Source organism: Pistacia vera, unplaced genomic scaffold (genome assembly GCF_008641045.1).
Source record: "Pistacia vera cultivar Batoury unplaced genomic scaffold, PisVer_v2 Contig228, whole genome shotgun sequence".
In the NCBI taxonomy this organism is placed as follows: domain Eukaryota; kingdom Viridiplantae; phylum Streptophyta; class Magnoliopsida; order Sapindales; family Anacardiaceae; genus Pistacia; species Pistacia vera.
The window spans coordinates 740,359-757,945 of NW_022196033.1; the positions used below are offsets into that span (position 1 = coordinate 740,359).

General features: G+C 36.3%; 3 protein-coding genes across 3 annotated transcripts; 2 read left to right on the top strand and 1 right to left on the bottom strand.

Moving 5' to 3' along the window:
- LOC116131073 (probable flavin-containing monooxygenase 1) lies at positions 1-3,901 on the top strand. The gene is made up of 5 exons (XM_031416715.1): positions 1-556; positions 811-1,051; positions 2,562-2,740; positions 2,848-3,197; positions 3,306-3,901. Exons 1-5 carry the CDS (start codon positions 98-100, stop codon positions 3,646-3,648), a joined length of 1,572 nt encoding a protein of 523 aa, XP_031272575.1. The 5' UTR covers positions 1-97; the 3' UTR covers positions 3,649-3,901.
- A 45-nt stretch (positions 3,902-3,946) lies between these two features.
- Positions 3,947-6,489, bottom strand: LOC116131074 (peroxiredoxin Q, chloroplastic-like). Its single transcript, XM_031416716.1, has 4 exons — positions 6,132-6,489; positions 5,911-6,048; positions 5,278-5,367; positions 3,947-4,337 (listed from the first exon to the last, which is right to left on the bottom strand). Exons 1-4 carry the CDS (start codon positions 6,324-6,326, stop codon positions 4,119-4,121), a joined length of 642 nt encoding a protein of 213 aa, XP_031272576.1. The 5' UTR covers positions 6,327-6,489; the 3' UTR covers positions 3,947-4,118.
- Positions 6,490-16,624: 10,135 nt separating this feature from the next.
- LOC116131049 (UPF0481 protein At3g47200-like) lies at positions 16,625-17,297 on the top strand. The gene is made up of 2 exons (XM_031416694.1): positions 16,625-16,761; positions 16,814-17,297. The coding sequence occupies exons 1-2, from the start codon at positions 16,625-16,627 to the stop codon at positions 17,295-17,297; spliced, it is 621 nt and encodes a 206-aa protein (XP_031272554.1).
- Positions 17,298-17,587: the final 290 nt, after the last annotated feature.

Genomic DNA, 17,587 nt, shown 5'->3' on the forward strand with positions numbered 1-17,587 from the left:
CATTATAAATACAGTACCCTTAAGTTGCTAGTCATTTCACAAGTACTTCTTCATTCAGCCAAAACCCAAAAGAACACTCATATTGTCCCAAGCAAGCATGGCTAACAACAGCCAAAGTCATCTTGTAGTCTCCAAAATAGCCATTATTGGAGCTGGTGTGAGTGGTTTAGCAGCCGCTAAACATCTGCGTCACCATAATCCGAAAGTATTTGAGGCCTCGGATTCTATTGGAGGAGTGTGGAAAGGATGTTCTTACAACTCTACTAAGCTCCAGTCGGCTCGTTGTGATTACGAGTTCGCTGATTTTCCATGGCCTAACAGAGATGATCCTGGTTTTCCTTCGTATATTGAGATATTGGATTACCTGGAATCTTATGCAAAACACTTTGATTTTTTAAAGTGTGTGAGGTTCAATTCGAAAGTTGTGGGTGTCCGGTTCATTGCCGACACACAAACCACTGATTTTGGTGAAAAACCACGAGAATATGAGACTCCCTTGCCAGGTCATCCTGTTTGGGAAGTTGCAGTGCAAACTAACAATTCTGATTCCATTCAGGTCGTTATTAGCTTTCTAAATATATTTATAATACTCTTTTAAAGCCTTTCAACATGGTTTTGTTTTTTAAAGAAAATCTCTTTTCTCAAAATATTTTAATTTCGAGTATTATCCTCCAAAAGTTGACGAGCATATAAATATATGTATGTGTAGCTCCATAGATGGGTGTGTATATGCATGCATGGATGTTATTACTTTGGTTTGTAAGAATAGAAGAGTAAGTAGCACTGACGAATGTGATGGTTTGATTTCAGTGGTATGGATTCGAGTTTGTGGTTGTATGTACGGGGAGGTACGGTGACATACCGAGAATTCCAGCTTTCCCTCGGAACAAAGGGCCTGAGACATTTGAGGGGGAGGTCTTGCATTGCCTTGATTACTGTAAGCTTGACAAGGAAGGTGCTACTCAGCTGCTCAAGGGCAAAAGGGTGGTTGTTGTTGGCTACAAGAAATCCGCTATTGATTTAGCTATGGAATGCGCTGAAGCAAATCAAGGTAATTTTATACATATATTTCATATACCATCTTGTTAATTGCATCAAAATTATTGACTTTAAAAGTCCATGTATGAGTGGTTGTATTACCACAATGATATACTGTTAACAGAAGACTTTTAAATGAAGTTTCATCACCTTTATTTGTTATCCCCTCCCCCAATGGTTTAAAAAAAAAAAAAAAAAGGCATACCTACTATACGTTAATTTCGAAAAGTAATTTTTCTGTTTGACAGATATTGACAATGAATATTGAGCTAAAAAGGCAATAATTGTGTTAACCATTAATTTCCATCCACTTTGATATCTTATTGAACAAATTAAAATGTTAAATGGCGATCATAATCATTCATTAATCGATTATTAAACTTTTTCACCTCTCTTTTCTCATGGTCTTGTTTCCGGCTTACAGCAATTCTACTTTCTAAACTCCAACAAGCGGTTTACTTGTATACTTTGTCTTTGTGTATGGGTATAACTTAACATTTTATTGATATCATTGAGTTTATCCATAGTTTTATATAGGTAACCATATACTGTTTAAGCCTCTCTACACTAAAATATAGGCTTTTGTGTTAGCTATTAGGCTGTATTCAATTTAGAACATAATATAATAATAAAGCATGATTTATATTTAATTCTTTTGGTACTTTGAAAAAGCTGTAGGGATCTCTCGATAAATAGTTGTTTGCAATCCATAGATTGTAAGCAAGGTTGGTAATTTATGGATGACAGTTAGTAACTTCTCCAATTAATTCTATTATCTATCTCTTCTTCCTCCTTGCATTTCAGCTTCATGTCTTCATCAAACACTCTGTTATTGTTATAATTATCCCTGAATAAAATACCTAATTCATGGAAGGGTAGAATTTTACCAACTCTAGTTTGTTTATTACTGGAACACGTGTGGCTTGTGGCAAAACGATATATATTACTGTGAAGCAAATCTTAGTCCAGCTATATATTTATAAATTATATAAAGTTCCACGTTGTAAGGTTGGAATTTGCATGAAAAGTCACACAAAAAGCAAGAAAAATTAACAAGGAATTGCGTGGTCAAGTGTCAAACTAGTAACAATGAAAATATCTGGTACTGTTTTGACTTTTTCAGTGCACATGTTCATGTTCATTTTCAACATTCTAAGTCACACGAATTAGAATTTCAAAATCTATGTTTTGACTTTTAGACATGAAACATGTTTGATTCAACTTTTCAAATTCTATCAGCTACCTTCCTTTTTTGGCTATTCTTAGGAAAATAATAGTATGAACTATCAATTAGTCAAACAAAACCATCGGGTCTTACAATATAATTTAAGTTTCCTTTTATTTCAATTAATTTCCTTTCATCATTAATACATTAAATTAAGTTTCCTTTAATCTTAATTTACGGGTCAAGTGAATTAATCATTTGTTTGAAGAGAGATGGGGAGATTCAGGTTAATAGTTAGACTCACTAATTTGCCTATAAAATTAATTATTTGGGGATTTTATGTCTGAATCTGTTTCAGGGGCAGAAGGAAAACCATGCACTATGTTGGTAAGGACCCCACACTGGCCAGTCCCCCATTACTGGGTTTGGGGTTTGCCCTTCTTCCTCTTCTATTCCACAAGATTTTCTCAGTTTTTGCACAGAGCACCAAGCCAAACCTTTCTCAGGACTCTCCTTGGCCTCCTATTATCTCCTGTTGTAAGTTTATGGCATTCTCTAATATTTTTCTTTTTTTTTTTTTTTTCACTGTACACTGATCAAGTTCTAAAATGCTAGACTTATTAACATATTATTATTCTTGACAGAGGCGTGGAGTATCTAAGTTCATTGAGTCCTATGTGCTTTGGAGGCTTCCTTTGCTCAAATATGGACTAAAACCAGATCACTCATTTGAGGAAGACTATGCTTCTTGCCAGATGGCTATCATGCCTCAGAATTTCTTCTCTGAGGCTGATAAGGGAAAGATTGTGTTCAAAAGAACATCAAAATGGTGGTTCTGGGAGGGTGGCATTGAGTTTGATGACAACACTAAATTGGAGGCCGATGTTGTGATTTTTGCCACTGGTTACGATGGGAAGAAAAAGCTTAAAGCTATTTTACCAGAGCCTTTTTGTAGCTTGTTAGAATATCCTTCAGGCATTATACCCTTATACAGGTAACTCACTCTCCGTTAAACATCTTCTTTCAAAAGTATTGCTAAATCTTATACTAATAAATCTCAAACTGGAAAGTAATTAATGTGAGCTCAATCTCCTTCTGGCAGGGGCACTATCCATCCATTGATACCAAACATGGCTTTTGGGGGTTACGTTGAAAGCCTTTCAAACCTTCACACTGCTGAGCTACGGAGCATATGGTTGGCTCGACTAATTGACAACAAATTCAAGCTCCCCAGTGTGGAGCAGATGCTTGAACAAATAGCAAAAGAGATGGAAGTCATGAGGCAGTCCACCAGGTTCTACAAGAGGCATTGTATCTCTACTTTCAGCATCAATCACGGTGACGAAATATGTCAAGAGATGGGATGGAACACTTGGAGGAAAAGGAATTGGTTATTAGAAGCATTTAGCCCTTATGGCAGTCAGGACTATGAGCTGGAAAAATAGAGCTATAATAATAATAATAATAATAATAATAAATAATTTAGCTCATCAAAATATTAAAAGAAAAGGGAGATATGCTTGAAGTTTTAATTTCTTTACTTTTTTATTAGCAAATACAGATCCAGATATGTGTAGCAAAATTCAACCCTTTTCTGAATAAAGTCTATGTATCTCTGTTTGCATTACCTGTTCAGCTGAAATTTTTTCACATTTACTTTCAGAAAGTCATAAAATGAAGTAGCCATGTGCAGCACACGTAAATCCTGTTCATCAGAAACAAAACGTTTTAATTTCTCATAAATGTCGAAGAAGTTTGATTTCCTTGCGAAATTGCGGTCGAACCCCTTTTTTTACAGCTAAGGTAATTACAGAGAATTTTAAATCATACATGAATAAATACTTGCATAACTCCAAGAGAAAAATATACAAGGGTAACAAGAAGAAAAACAAGACACTATTCCAAATTTAGAGTTTCAAAGGCTTTGAAGAAGCTTCAAGGTCTCATCAATGTGCTTTTCAGGTTGGAACTGGTTGTTGTAGATGAGCTGAACGACCCCATTCTTGTCAAGAACGTAAGTCTGTCTCCCAGGCAATGTTCCAAACAGATCTGCAGGCACTCCCCAGTCTTTTCGCACCTTGTTGCCCTCGTCACTCAGCAATGTAAAAGGAAGTCTGTATTTCTTTGCAAATGCCTACATACATGCAAATACTGGTCAGCTTCAAGCATGATTGAAAATTTTACAAATTATAAACGAAAGTGAAACAGAGTTGATCATAGATGAATACGAGATAGGTCCAAGATTCATTCCTCTTGCTTTGTTTTCTTATTACATTTTTTTGGCAAATGGGAAAACAAAAGAAAAGAATTTGTGAGAGATGTACATATGTGGCAAGGATGTCCTGTAAAATTTCAGAATATAGCTAGCTAGTTATGTGGACCTTCAATATGACATTTTTAGATTTCTAAAATGTTATTGCATGAGGCACTCTGACCATGTATAGATGGCCAATTTTTGAACCTTCTGTCCAATATATCCAATGTGACTGATGACCTATAAAAAAAACTCTATTTATTATCTGCAATCGTACTTAATGATGGAAGTTTGATCCAAAATCTTTGTAACAAAGGATTTCTTATATATCTTATCAGTGGAAAATAATAGTATGAAGAAAAAAAGGCTCCACTTAATCAAATGTAGCTAATGTTAACCCTAATTGCACTCCACCCATGAATATGTGAGACGACTTGCCTAAATTCAAAAGTGTGGTAAGAGTTAGAATAAATAGAGCTATTCAATAACGTAATTGGTTCACTTAATTAACTAAAGAGGAAAGAGTTACATTAAATTACTGGGTCTGGTTTACTAATTTGTATAGGAAATTAACTTATTAAACTACAGGGATATTAAGGATTTTAGGACGTTTCACCAAAGAAGTTCATTTGAGCCTACCATCAAAACTTAGCTCAGTTGGTAGGCTCAATGAATGGCTTTATATAGAAATCAGCCAAAATGGGAAGAATATTTAAACAAGTTGAAATTTTATAATGTAATGTGGGTTTTATCAGAGCCGAGAAAAAGAATGAAACTCCTTCAATCCTGAAGCTGTTCCATATAAAATTTACTTTCTCACCTTGTGTGATGATGGATCATCACCACTTATCCCAACAACCTGAGCTCCGGCTTTCTTAAATTTCTCATATGAATCCCTGAAAGCACATGCCTGCAAAAGGATCACTTTGTTTTAGCTTCTATACTACATTGAGATGTCACTTGGGGTTGATGATTTAGTCCAATGCATGTCTTTACATAAACAATATTCAGAGTTCACAACAATCTAATTGCTCTGTATATATAGAAATCAGATACTCTACTACTGCTATTACAAACGCTGAGCAAAACTATTCTAAAAAGTAACAATGGCTGTAAAGAGTTATTGCAGGTTTTCATTTATACAAAGACATATATTACCATTTACATGGTTATCAAGATAAAGAAAACAATACTGAATGATTGATAAGAGCACGATATAATAGGTCCAAAATATTTATCAGAGCGATTAAGTAAAGAAATTATATAAATGCTCGTAATTACTTGATGGAAATTAGAAACCCAGAACAAGCAGAGTGGCAAAGAAAAGATTACATATATTCAATTCATGTCATAACACCCTATCTACATTGCCTATAAATCAAAAACCAAAAGCAGTATAAAAAGATGCAAAGAAATTAACAGGTAAACTAATTTTTTCTTTTTCTTTCAAAACCTGTTTGGTGCAGCCGGGGGTCTCATCAGCAGGGTAAAAATAGACAACCACAGGCTTCCCCTTAAATTTGGAGAGGCTCACATTCTTTCCATCCTGATCTTTCAATGTGAATGCTGGTGGCGCCTGACCTTTGTTAACCTATTACAAAAAGGCAACATTCACATTCAAAATACAAAACTAAGAAAGTAGACAAAATTTGTACAAGTGGTGGAGCAATGTACCTTAGCAAAAATGGAAGTCTTGTGTGAAGTGGAAGATGGGATGGGCACAGTGGAAGAATAAGAGAGATTGAGTCCATAAAATTGAGAATGTGATGATTTTGAGAGAATGGAAAGGGAGGAAGGAGATGGGGTGCGAGGAGTTTGGATGGGGAGTGAAGATGGGAGAGAGAGGTTTGAGATGGTGAGGGAAGCCATCAGAGAGAAAGAGAAGTGGGTTGAAATTTGTTTGATGAAACTGAATTAGTTTAGAAAGTACATTTGTTTGTTTAGTTTGAGGAAGATAAGGAAGAGAGGCGACGGTGCTGCTTATTGGGAGGCTTCAAGAGGATGGGGATAGATTGGTTTTTGCGTGGACAATTGCTGACCCCAGCATATGCACCTGCCTACTTCAAGCAAATTCCAATTGTAATCAAAATCACTCTTNTGAATTTTTTTAAACAACCCTAACAGAATGTAAGGGAGGTTATTGATCAATTGAGAAACCTGAGAGGAGGTGGCCACGGGTTTCTCAAACTGTTGGTGGGAAATTTGATTTTTGTGAAACCTCAAGGGAAGTAGCCGATAATAAGCCAAAATTTAAATGTATTTGAAGGTGGAGATATTATCATAAACTACCCTTAAGGTTTGTGTTTCAATTGGTGGGGGATGACTTTACCACTTTCTATCAAAGTCATCCCTCACACTTTAAAAGCATTTCAATGATAACCCTTGGTGTGAAAAAGAAATGGTCAAAATGATAACTTCAATCTTATGTGGATGTCTCTTGTACTCATCTTCCCAGCCTCGTTGGTACCACCACCCATAGCTACGCTTCAACAATCATTTTAGCCGATCCTCCCGCACCGTGATTGATTCAGCCATATTAGGGGTAACTTTGATAAAAAATGGCAAAGTCATACTCCCCATGATACAAGTGCAAACGTTAGAGGTAGTTTATGATAATATCCCTTTAAAAAATTTAAAAGACGTTCATTCCTTACACAATGAAATTTAAAAGAAATTGGATGTCTGCAGGTCATGCCTATAAAGTTGCCTAAATAAACCATCCTCTCAGTCTTCATGTAGTTTTGGACAAATATTTCAAAGATAGATAAATTCTGAAGGCTGCAGAGGAGCTGATTTAGTTTTAATTATAAGAATGTTATCTCAATTTGTTTGTGCTATTATTATTTCTTTCATAATTATAGTTCTTATGTAGAACACTTATTAGGAGTAAGGAATTAGGTTTTGATCCAAATTAACCTGGGAGTTTTCGTTAATATATTAGGACATTTATTAATTTTTTTTTAGAATTAAAAATAGAAAGATTCAAACAATAGGGAAAAAAAACAAAATTTCAAAGATAATATTTATCTTCGAAGGTAAGGCTCGTTATATTTCTCCTATTTACTAAGTGTTAGTTCATTTTCTCTTCTCATTTATCAATAAATATTTCCTTATTTTGCATAGACCTTTTTTACTCTAAAACGGAGAATTTTGAGAATGATGTCATATTCTAACTATTTGATTTTGTTTCAAACCAATATGGCATATTCTAAGTTTACCATTCAATCTTCTATCTTTTTTGGGCTATAATTAGGGGTAAGAACTGGAACCGGTGGGTACCTGGGATCTCAGTTATGGGTAGGAACCAGAATCAAACCTCATAGGATAGGTTCCGGTTCTTAAAAATAGGAACCGAACTCCTCGATTCCGATTCCTGTTTCTGCACTCTTGGAACCGGAAACCGAAACCAGAACCAAGAATAGGGTACCCTGTTAGGAACTAGGAAAGGAACCGGGGTTGAAAAAGTAGTATACAAAATTGGGGGGTTTTAAAAAATTTTACATTAACAAATCAAAATCCCCAATTCGATTAACATTTGGGAAAATCGAATTGGGTGCCCAACTTCGTCTTCTCTTTTCTTCCGTCAAACTTCGTCTTCAGTTTGCCGTTATCTTCTATCTTCACTCTTCACTCTTCTCTCGTCTTCTCCTCAAGTTTGCCGTTATCTGCTGCTGGGGGCTAGGTTGGAAGTCGAGTTTGGGCTAGGATGAGGTTGATTTGTGGAAGGGTGCATGGTGGTGTGTTTGAGAGATATGGGGTTGATGGTGTGTGCCTTGATCTGTGTGATTGTTGTTGCGGTTGGCCAGGCTTTTGGGTGAGGTGTTCTTGTTTTGCTGGCCAGGTACTCGGGTGGTATATTTGGCGAGATGTGGGATTGGTGGGATGAGGTTGATTTGTGGCAGGTTTTGTATTGTTTTGTGGTTGCCTCTTGCTTGGAACATGCAAACTTTGGTTTCTTCCTGGTGTGATCTGCATGTTCTTGCTTTGATCTTTTTGTTCAGTTGTTGTTCTAGGGAATGTCTTGGTTTTGCTGTTGTGTCCTTTGTGCCCTTTACTTTTCTTTGTTTGTATTTGTGTAAACAAATGTGGGTGTATTTGTAAATTTCAAAGGTGTTTTTGTTATTTTTTAAACTAATAGGGACTGTTTGTAACTGTCTCAGGTACCCAGAATTGGAACCAGAACCTGTTTCACAGGTTCAGTTCCACCTATTTAGGAACTGGAACTGACCGGTTTTGGTTTCTCCAAAAATTTTAGGGTACCAGAACTAGATCACCCTAGGCATCATATCTATTCTCTAGCTCATATAATAAAGCAAAGTATATCCTTTGATGAAGTTATGATATTTTACTGGAAATACAATATTCAAGGTTTGGTAGTTTGAAGATGTTTTTCGGCTCCAAGGAAGTTTAGTTTGCTGTGCTGGAAGAAGTTAGTTTAGGGGTAGCTAGATAATGTTTTGTTGTGATGTAATTAGGTAGTTGCAACTAGAAATATGGCTTTATGTTGCTTAATTGTAATGTATTAGTTTATATTGTGTGGGTTAGTTTTAATCATGTAAAAGGGTCCTTGATAGAGTGGTTGTAACAGTAGACTGTAAGTAAAATATTTTGTATAAGTTATCCCATGATGTTTAATGAAATATGCCGGTTCTCTCCGGATTCTTTTCTTTCTTTGTATAATCTGGCATTAAAACCAACAAATGGTATCAGAGCCATTTCACCAGACCTCTAGATAAATCAAAACACTGATCTTCAAGCTTAGTCACCCTCCATCTTTCTTCAAGAGCAGTTCTGTCCCAAGTCTCAAAACCTGCATCTATGAAATCTCAATCAACCTCCCTTTCATCCCTGTCTTCAATGGTGAGCAATATCACATTTGGGTTGTCAAGATGAAGGCCTATCTAAGAGGGCAGGGGCTCTGGCAATATGTTGAAGGAGAGAAACATCCTTCTCAGCTAGGTCCAAATCACACTTTGAATCAAATAAGGTTGCACGAAGGGGAAATATCAAAGGCTCCAAGGGCTTTATCCCACATTCATTCGGCTGTTACAGACCTTGTGTTTACAAGGATAATGGCATGTGAAATAGCAAAAAAAAACATGTGATAAGAGGAGTTTATGGGAAGTGATACAATGAGAAATATGCAAGTGATGAATTTGAGAAGGGACTTTGAGATGTTGAGAATGTAGGAAGTTGAGAAGGTAAAAGAATATGTGGATAGACTGATGAGTATGGTTAATAAGGTCAGGCTACTTGCATTGGAAATGACTAACAAGATGATCGTTGAGAAAGTGCTAGTGAGCTTGCCCAAGAGGTTTGAGTCAAAGATCTCCTCCCCAGAGGACTCCAAGGACCTGTCTTAGATCACACTTACTGAGTTCGTCCATGCATTACAAGCTCAAGAACAAAGAAGATTAATGAGGTAGAAGGATGCTAATGAAGGTGCTATGATGGCAACTCAAAGAGGTAAGATTATGCAAGAGAATAATAAAAGGTATGCCGGAGATAAGAAAGGGAAAGAAAAGACCGTGGTCAGTGGGGAAAATCAAGTGGAACAAGAGGCTATCCACCATTTCCCCACTGCAAGAAAAAGAGTCACTTAGAGAACAGGTGCTAGTTTAGGCTTGGAATTCAATGTAGGGCCTACAAACAATTTGGCCACATTGAGAAGGTGTGCAAGAACTCAGCCACCACAACAAGCTCAAGCCGTAGAAGATCAACAACAAGGCCATGAGTCTGAACAACTGTTTGTGGCTTCTTGTTACATAACTCAGGCCAGCAATGAGGTGTAGCTGATAGATAGTGGCTGCACCAACCACATGGCAGTAGATTTGCAGAATTTCATCAAGCTGGATAAGTCATACAACTCCAGAGTCAAAATTGGGAATGGAGACTATGTGGAGGCCAAGGGAATTGGTGATGTTGCTGTCCTAACACAATCAGGTACCAAAGTTATTTCAAATGTTTTGTATGTACCCGAAATCACTCAGAATTTATTAAGTGTTGGACAAATGCTAGAAAAGGATTATTCCCTGCATTTTCAAAACTAATCATGTGTTATATTAGATAGTGAAGGAAATGAGTTGATGAGTGTGAAGATGTTGGGAAAGAGCTTCTCGGTTGAGCGGAAAAAATCAGAAATCTTTGCACTAACTAGTAGGCCAAAAGAGTCCGAGCTTTGGCACAAAAGGCTTGGCCATTTCCACTACATAAGCCTTAAAGAACTCAAAAGTAAAGATATGGTCCTAAACCTACATGAAATTGAAGAGAAGAAGAACCTTTGCATAGTCTGCCAGCTTAGTAAACTCAGTAGGCCACCTTTTCCATAAGATCAGGCCTGAAGAGTAAGTGATAAACTACAACTGATCCACACTGATGTGTGTGGTCCCATGAAGACTGAATCTCTGAATGGAAGTAAATATTTTATGCTGTTTATTGATGATTTCTCTTGTATGGCTTGGGTGTACTTCTAAAAGCAGCAGAGTGAAGTGGCTGCTGTGTTTAGAAAATTCAAGCTCCTGGTGGAGAATTAAGTAGGGTCAAAGATCAAAGCCATAAGGAGTGACAATGGGACATAATATACATCAAGTGAGTTTAGCTCAATTTGCAAAGAAACTGGGATTTTACATTAGTTTACCACTCCTTATACCCCACAGCAAAACAGGGTCAGTGAAAGGAGAAACAGAACAATCATGAATATGGTAAGATGCATGATTGTTGAGAAGAAGCTTCCCAAGATGTTTTGGGCTGAAGTTGTTAATACAGGGGTTTATATACTGAACAGACTCCCAACTAAAGTAGTCAAGAATCAAACTCCAATTGAGGCCTGGAGTGGAGTAAAACCAACAGTGAGCAACTGAGAATATTTGGGAGTATTTGCTATGTCATGGTTCCAGCAAACAAGAGAACAAAGTTGGATGACAAAGCTGAAGTAGGAATCTTTATAGGGTACAACAATCAATCAAAGGGTTACAGAGTTTACATTCCTAAGTCCAAGAAGATAGTAATTACAAGGGATGTAAGGGTTGATGAAACATCATTACAGACCTAGGAAGAGAAGAGAATAGATGAAGGAATTAGGCCACGGCAAGAAGAGCCAACAGACGAACTGATTAATGAGGCAAATTCTAATGAAGAGGAAGAACCCTCAATTAGAGGAACCAGATCCTTAGCTGAAGTGTATGAAAGGTACAACTTGACTGTGTTTGAACCCCGGAATTATAATGAAGCCGCAAGGTCAGAAGTGTGGAAGGCTGCAATGCAGGAGGAGCTATCAATGATAGAAAAGAATAACACCTGGGAACTTGTTGATAGACCAGGAAATAGAAAAGTGATCCAGGTGAAGTGGATCTTCAAGAAGAAAGTCAATCCTGATGGATCAGTCCACAAACACAAGGCAAGACTTGTGGTTAAGGGTTTGCACAGCAGTAAGGGGTAGATTTTTCTGACACTTTTGCGCATGTAGCCAGGCATGACACCATCAAGTTGTTACTTGCTCTAGCAGCTCAGTTTGACTAGAAAATTTTCCAGTTAGATGTTAAATCAGCATTCTTGAATGGCTAGATTACTAAGGATATTTATGTGGAACAGCCGGAAGGCTATGAGGTTAGAGGTAAAGAGGACAAGGTGTATCTACTGAAGAAGGCCTTGTATGACCTAAAGTAGGCTCCTAAAGCCTGGTATAGCCGGATAAATGACCATCTATGCAATTTAGGATACATTAGGAGTCCTAATGAGCATACACTTTATGTTAGGAAGATTGAAAGTGACTTGACTGTCGGCTCATTGTATGTTGATGATTTACTGATTATAGGAAGCAACTCTAAAGAATTGAATCAGTTCAAGAAAGCCATGCAAAATGAATTTGAAATGACTAACTTAGGACTGATGACTTACTTTCTCAGTATGGAAATAAATCAGTCTAGAGATGGTATTTTTGTGTGCCAACAGAGGTATGCAAGTGAGATACTCAAGAAATTTGGCATGGAAAGTTGTAAACCTGTGGATAATCCATTGGTTCCCAATATGAAGTTGAGCAAAAAGGCTGGTGAAGAGAGAGTGAATGAAGGTCAGTTTAGAAGTCTAATTGGATGTCTGATATACCTTACAACCACTAGACTTGATCTCATGTTTACCGCAAGTTACCTTTCTAGGTTCATGAGCAATCCAAGTGAGCTGCATTTCAGGGCAGCCAAGAGAGTATTGAGGTATGTGAAAGGGAGCACCATGCTTGGTATTTGGTTTAAGAAATCAGAAAACTTAGAGCTGCTCGGGTATACTGACAATGACTAGGGTGGATACTTGGATGACCTGAAGAGCACCTCTGGTTATGTGTTTTACATAAACTCGGGTGCAATTTGTTGGCTGTCAAAGAAGTAAGAGACTGTGGCTCAGTCCACAGTAGAAGTAGAGTATATTTCTGCTGCTGCAGCCGTGAACCAAGCCGTATGGCTAAGGAAAATCCTAGATGACTTGAAGCAAAATCAAGGAAATCCAACATTTATTTTGTGTGACAATCAGTTTGCTGTAGCCATGGCAAAAAATCCTGTTCTTCATGGCAGAACCAAGCACATTAAGATCAAGTACCATGCCGTGAATGTTGGGTGCATTGCAAAGGAGAAAATCGGATTGTTGACATAATGACAAAAGCCTTGTCTAAAGCCAAGTTTGAAGATTTAAGGCTAAAACTTGGTGTTTCCAGCAAAAATATCAAGGAAGAGTGATGAAGTTATGATATTTTGCTGGAAATGCAATATTCAAGGGCTGGTAGTTTGAAGATGTTTTTTGGCGCCAAGGAAGTTCAGTTTGCTGTGTTGGAAGAAGTTGGTTTAGAGGCAGCTGGATGATGTTTTGTTGTGATGTAATTAGGTAGTTGTGGCCAGAAATATGGCTCTATGTCCCTTAATTGTAATGTATTAGTTTATATTGTGTGGCTTAGTTTTAATCATGTAAAAGGGTCCCTGATATAGTGGTTGTAACAGTGGACTATAAGTAAAATATTTTTTATAAGTTGTCCCATGATGTTCAATGAAAAATGCGGGTTCTCTTCGGATTCTTTTCTTTCTTTGTATAATCTGGCATTAAAACCAACATCCTTGTTCACTTTTGATAAAGTGGGCTAATATCTATTCTCTAGCTCATAGAACAAAGCAATTCTCTAGCAGAACGAGCAAAGTATATCCTTATTCAATTTTGATAAAATGGGCTAAATGCTAATATCTATTCTCTAGCTCATAGAACAAAGAAAAATACGTGACTTTGATACCTTGATAAATGTGTTTGGGTAAAAGTCACTCTCAAAAGCTAGCTCAAGAGAGGAGGGAGTCCAACCAGATATATACAACATGACAATCCACCACCTTGGCAATGTGAGACAAAATCAACTTCCAACAACTTTTCTCACAATATGACAGAGCTTGAAGTGAAGTATAAAGATAAAAATATCATCAGTCTTTGTAATGGAAAATCCTGAAGAAAAGCATATCAGGAAATTCTTAGACCTGCAAAAAGGTTCATCGTACTTCACTACTTTAAAGCTTATAGCATTAAATCTTGGATAAACTAAACTTAATTTACTATCCTCATTTCAAAATAGGCTTGAAATCCTGACGCATTAAAAAAAAAGGCCTGATAATCGCCGATATAGCTATAATGCAAAATCATAGTTATCAAATTACATCCAAGATTTTTATAGCTGCAGTACCAAATGCTCAATTTTATTTGAGAGAGATACATTGCTTGCAATCTTAAAAGGAGATACCTTCCTTAGTCTTTGCTTTAAGCAATTAATTTTAGTTTTGTTCTTTTTTTTGAATGAGGGAAAAGAGAAGTCCATGAAAACAGCATAAACCGATCTTCTCACCCTTGATGTAGTTTTGCATAGTACTAGAGGTGGATTGTGTCTGGAAGGCATCGAGAAAAGCTGATCATAAATTTCTAGTGTAAGAATATCTATCTATCATCTTTTTCTTTTGTGTTTCAACACTGCTATTTAGTTTTGTTGAGCCATATGCATACACTGCATATTAAACATAAGATCTTAAAATTTTTATAACTACTAATCCCTTGAGTGAGTGATTTGATAAAGCGTGGGGGCTCTAACATCCTTCTTTGGCCTTGATGTTGATAGGATTTCACATAACTTTATCATTTATCACTTAGCAGTAGAAAATGAAAAAAAATTGTGATCTCTTATCAACTTTCACATCCAAAAGTTCACTCATTTTAGTGAGTGTTGTGCGTGAAACAGAATTCAAACCTATCAATCAACACTCACAAACACAATCACAAGACTTAAACTACCAAGAATACAATCAAGAACACAAGATTTTTACCGTGGTTCGCTTATTCCAATGGAATAAACTATATCCACGTTGAGCTCCAAGCAAATTGGGACTCATTGCACTATAAGGATCAAAGTATTACAAGTACAAATCAATCACAACCCAAATGGCTCAACTCTTACATTGATACAGCAGTCACTCGAACCTCCCTATAATCACAATAAGCCAACCTGAAAACTGAAAGCCTATACCAGAAAAACCACTATGCAGTTTCGCTATCAAGATTCACAAGAACCTAAACCTGATTACAATGTTCGAAAGAGTAAAAATAAGAAGACTAAAACTGTTGTAAAACGCAAGAAAGAAGAAGATCAAGTTACTGTGCGCATTCTCAGATCTGGCTGCCTTTTATACTTTGACTTAATGAGCTGATAATGGCCGTCAGATCTGAATGGAATCAATGGCTGAGGATTGTCACTTGAGCTAACACCAAAATGACAGCGTTTCACTTCAGGCGTAAGACAACACCGTTAAAGATTCACTCAACAGTGAGAGTTTAAGTTCGAATTTTAAAAAGGTTTGAACTATTATATATACCCAGGTTTCCATAAATGATAATATTCCCTCGCAATATCTAAACTAACTATAATCAGTTGATGTTAGTATTTATCCTTTTAACTTTAATCTGAGAATAATTTTTCATTAGGTTTAAAAAAAAGTACATATTACCCTGTCTTTTGAAGGCAAAAATTTCATCTTATCGTAAAAGGGTTTTTATGCATCATTCTCTCAAGAATTTATTTTATCTAGGCTTTATTATTCAATATTATGTTGAAGATCTTGCATTAAGAAACACAAGATTAATAACATGAACATAAATCACACAAACAAATACGATAGTCAATGTTGCTCGACATAACTCGTTTATCTTTATGGATGAGAGAGAAATTTATTATAGTAACACCAACAGGTATATAAAAGTACACACAATATAAATCTCTTATCTAACCTAATACCTCTATAATGTTTACCCAAACTTTTGCATCTCACGCTTGTAACTCATCATTTTCTTATAAACTTAAATTGATTCTCACCTATATAATTATAGATTATAAATGAGATATTATTTTTATATGAATGTATGTAATTTCTATTCCTAAAACGACTTTCGTTTATTCTATTTCTATTAGGTTTTACATTATTCTTTTTAATAATTCTATTCCTCTTTAATTTAAATTTATTAAAGAGATACAATTTTACAAGGAAACAATTAGGAAAACGAGTTACAATATCTCAACATTTAATTTATGTTATATTTATGAAATTATAGGGTCCGTTTGTTTTGTTATTTTGGATAGGATTTTGGGAATAATATTGGATAGCTGAATAGGGTGAGTATTACGAGGTAAAATTTAAAAATTCACAAAAAAACCCCTTAGGTTTGCTAATTTAACTAAAGACCCCAATATATAAAAATTTTATAAAATGACAAAAATACCCCCACCCACCCACAATGCTAGATTCAGGCCACCACCGTCGGAATCTAGTCGGAAAATGGCGTTACGACGCAGACCAGTCAGATATGGCCGATCGTGCGTTGATATAGCCTTTTTCGGCCAGATCCATCACTGATGGTTACCGGAATCTAGCAACTATGGACGGATGGGGTGTTTTTGTTAATTTTTAAATTTTTTTTTTCTAAAGGGTGTTTAATTAAATTAATAAACTTAAAAGGTTTAAAAGTAATTAAAAAATAGAATAGTATTTCTCAAATAATAAAACAAATAAATATTTTGAGAATAGGATTGAGAATATGGATAGGAATAACAAAACAAACGGAGCCATAGATATTACGTGTGGAAGGTGGTACTTACTAATAATATAATGTTTATTGTCATTGCTAATTACAATGCTAGTGATAATTCTTCAGTTACTAAGGTGATGAAGGCTGCTCCAAAGGCAATAGAGCGGATTGACAAAAGTGACGATGCTTCAGCTGACATTGAAAACCCGGCAGCTCCGTTGAGAAGAAAAATAAAATTCTCCACCTGTTTCTGAGTATTTTTTCTATAGAGTTCCAGATCGAGTGCGTCGCTCAAATGAAATGTTTTCTACACCTCGAGTAGTCTCCATTGGCCCGCTTCATCATGGCGCAGATGAGTTGAAACCAATGGAAGATTACAGAAGAAATTGCTTAGCAGGTTTTCTTCAACGAACTAAGGTAAACTTGGAAGAATTTGTAGATGTTATAAGGAGAAATGAAGTCAGATTGCGTAATTGTTTTGAAGAAATCAGTGGACTCAATAGTCATGATTTTGTGAAAATGGTTTTACTGGATTCTGCCTTCATTATTGAGGTATTATTGGAAGATCTTTTGTCTGATGAAGTCCCTGATTGTGAAAAGAGTTTATATTCGAAAGGGTTGTTGCTTCTTGAGGTAAAGGTCGACATGATGTTACTTGAAAATCAGCTTCCGTTCTGTGAGACTGAGAAAACAGAGATCGAAAGAGTTCTCTATATTCAGAACTTTTGTATCTTATTAATTGATTTTGATTGATTACAATACTGAAACAGTGATGGACTTTATAGTTTATATACAGAGAAGAAAGTCAGCGCAGCTTAGTGACAAAGAGTAAAGTGTGCTTCACAGACGACGCCGTTTACTTATTCCTTTACCTGTAGTTTTACAAAACTGCCCTCTCTTACATTCTGGCTAATATTACCCCGCAAACTGGACTACGGTGGCTGGATTTTCTTCAAGACTTTGGTTTGTTGTCTTCAGACATTTCCTTCATATGCAGATTGGCTGTGGCCTTTTTCTCTGCTTTGGCTTGTTGACTACATAAG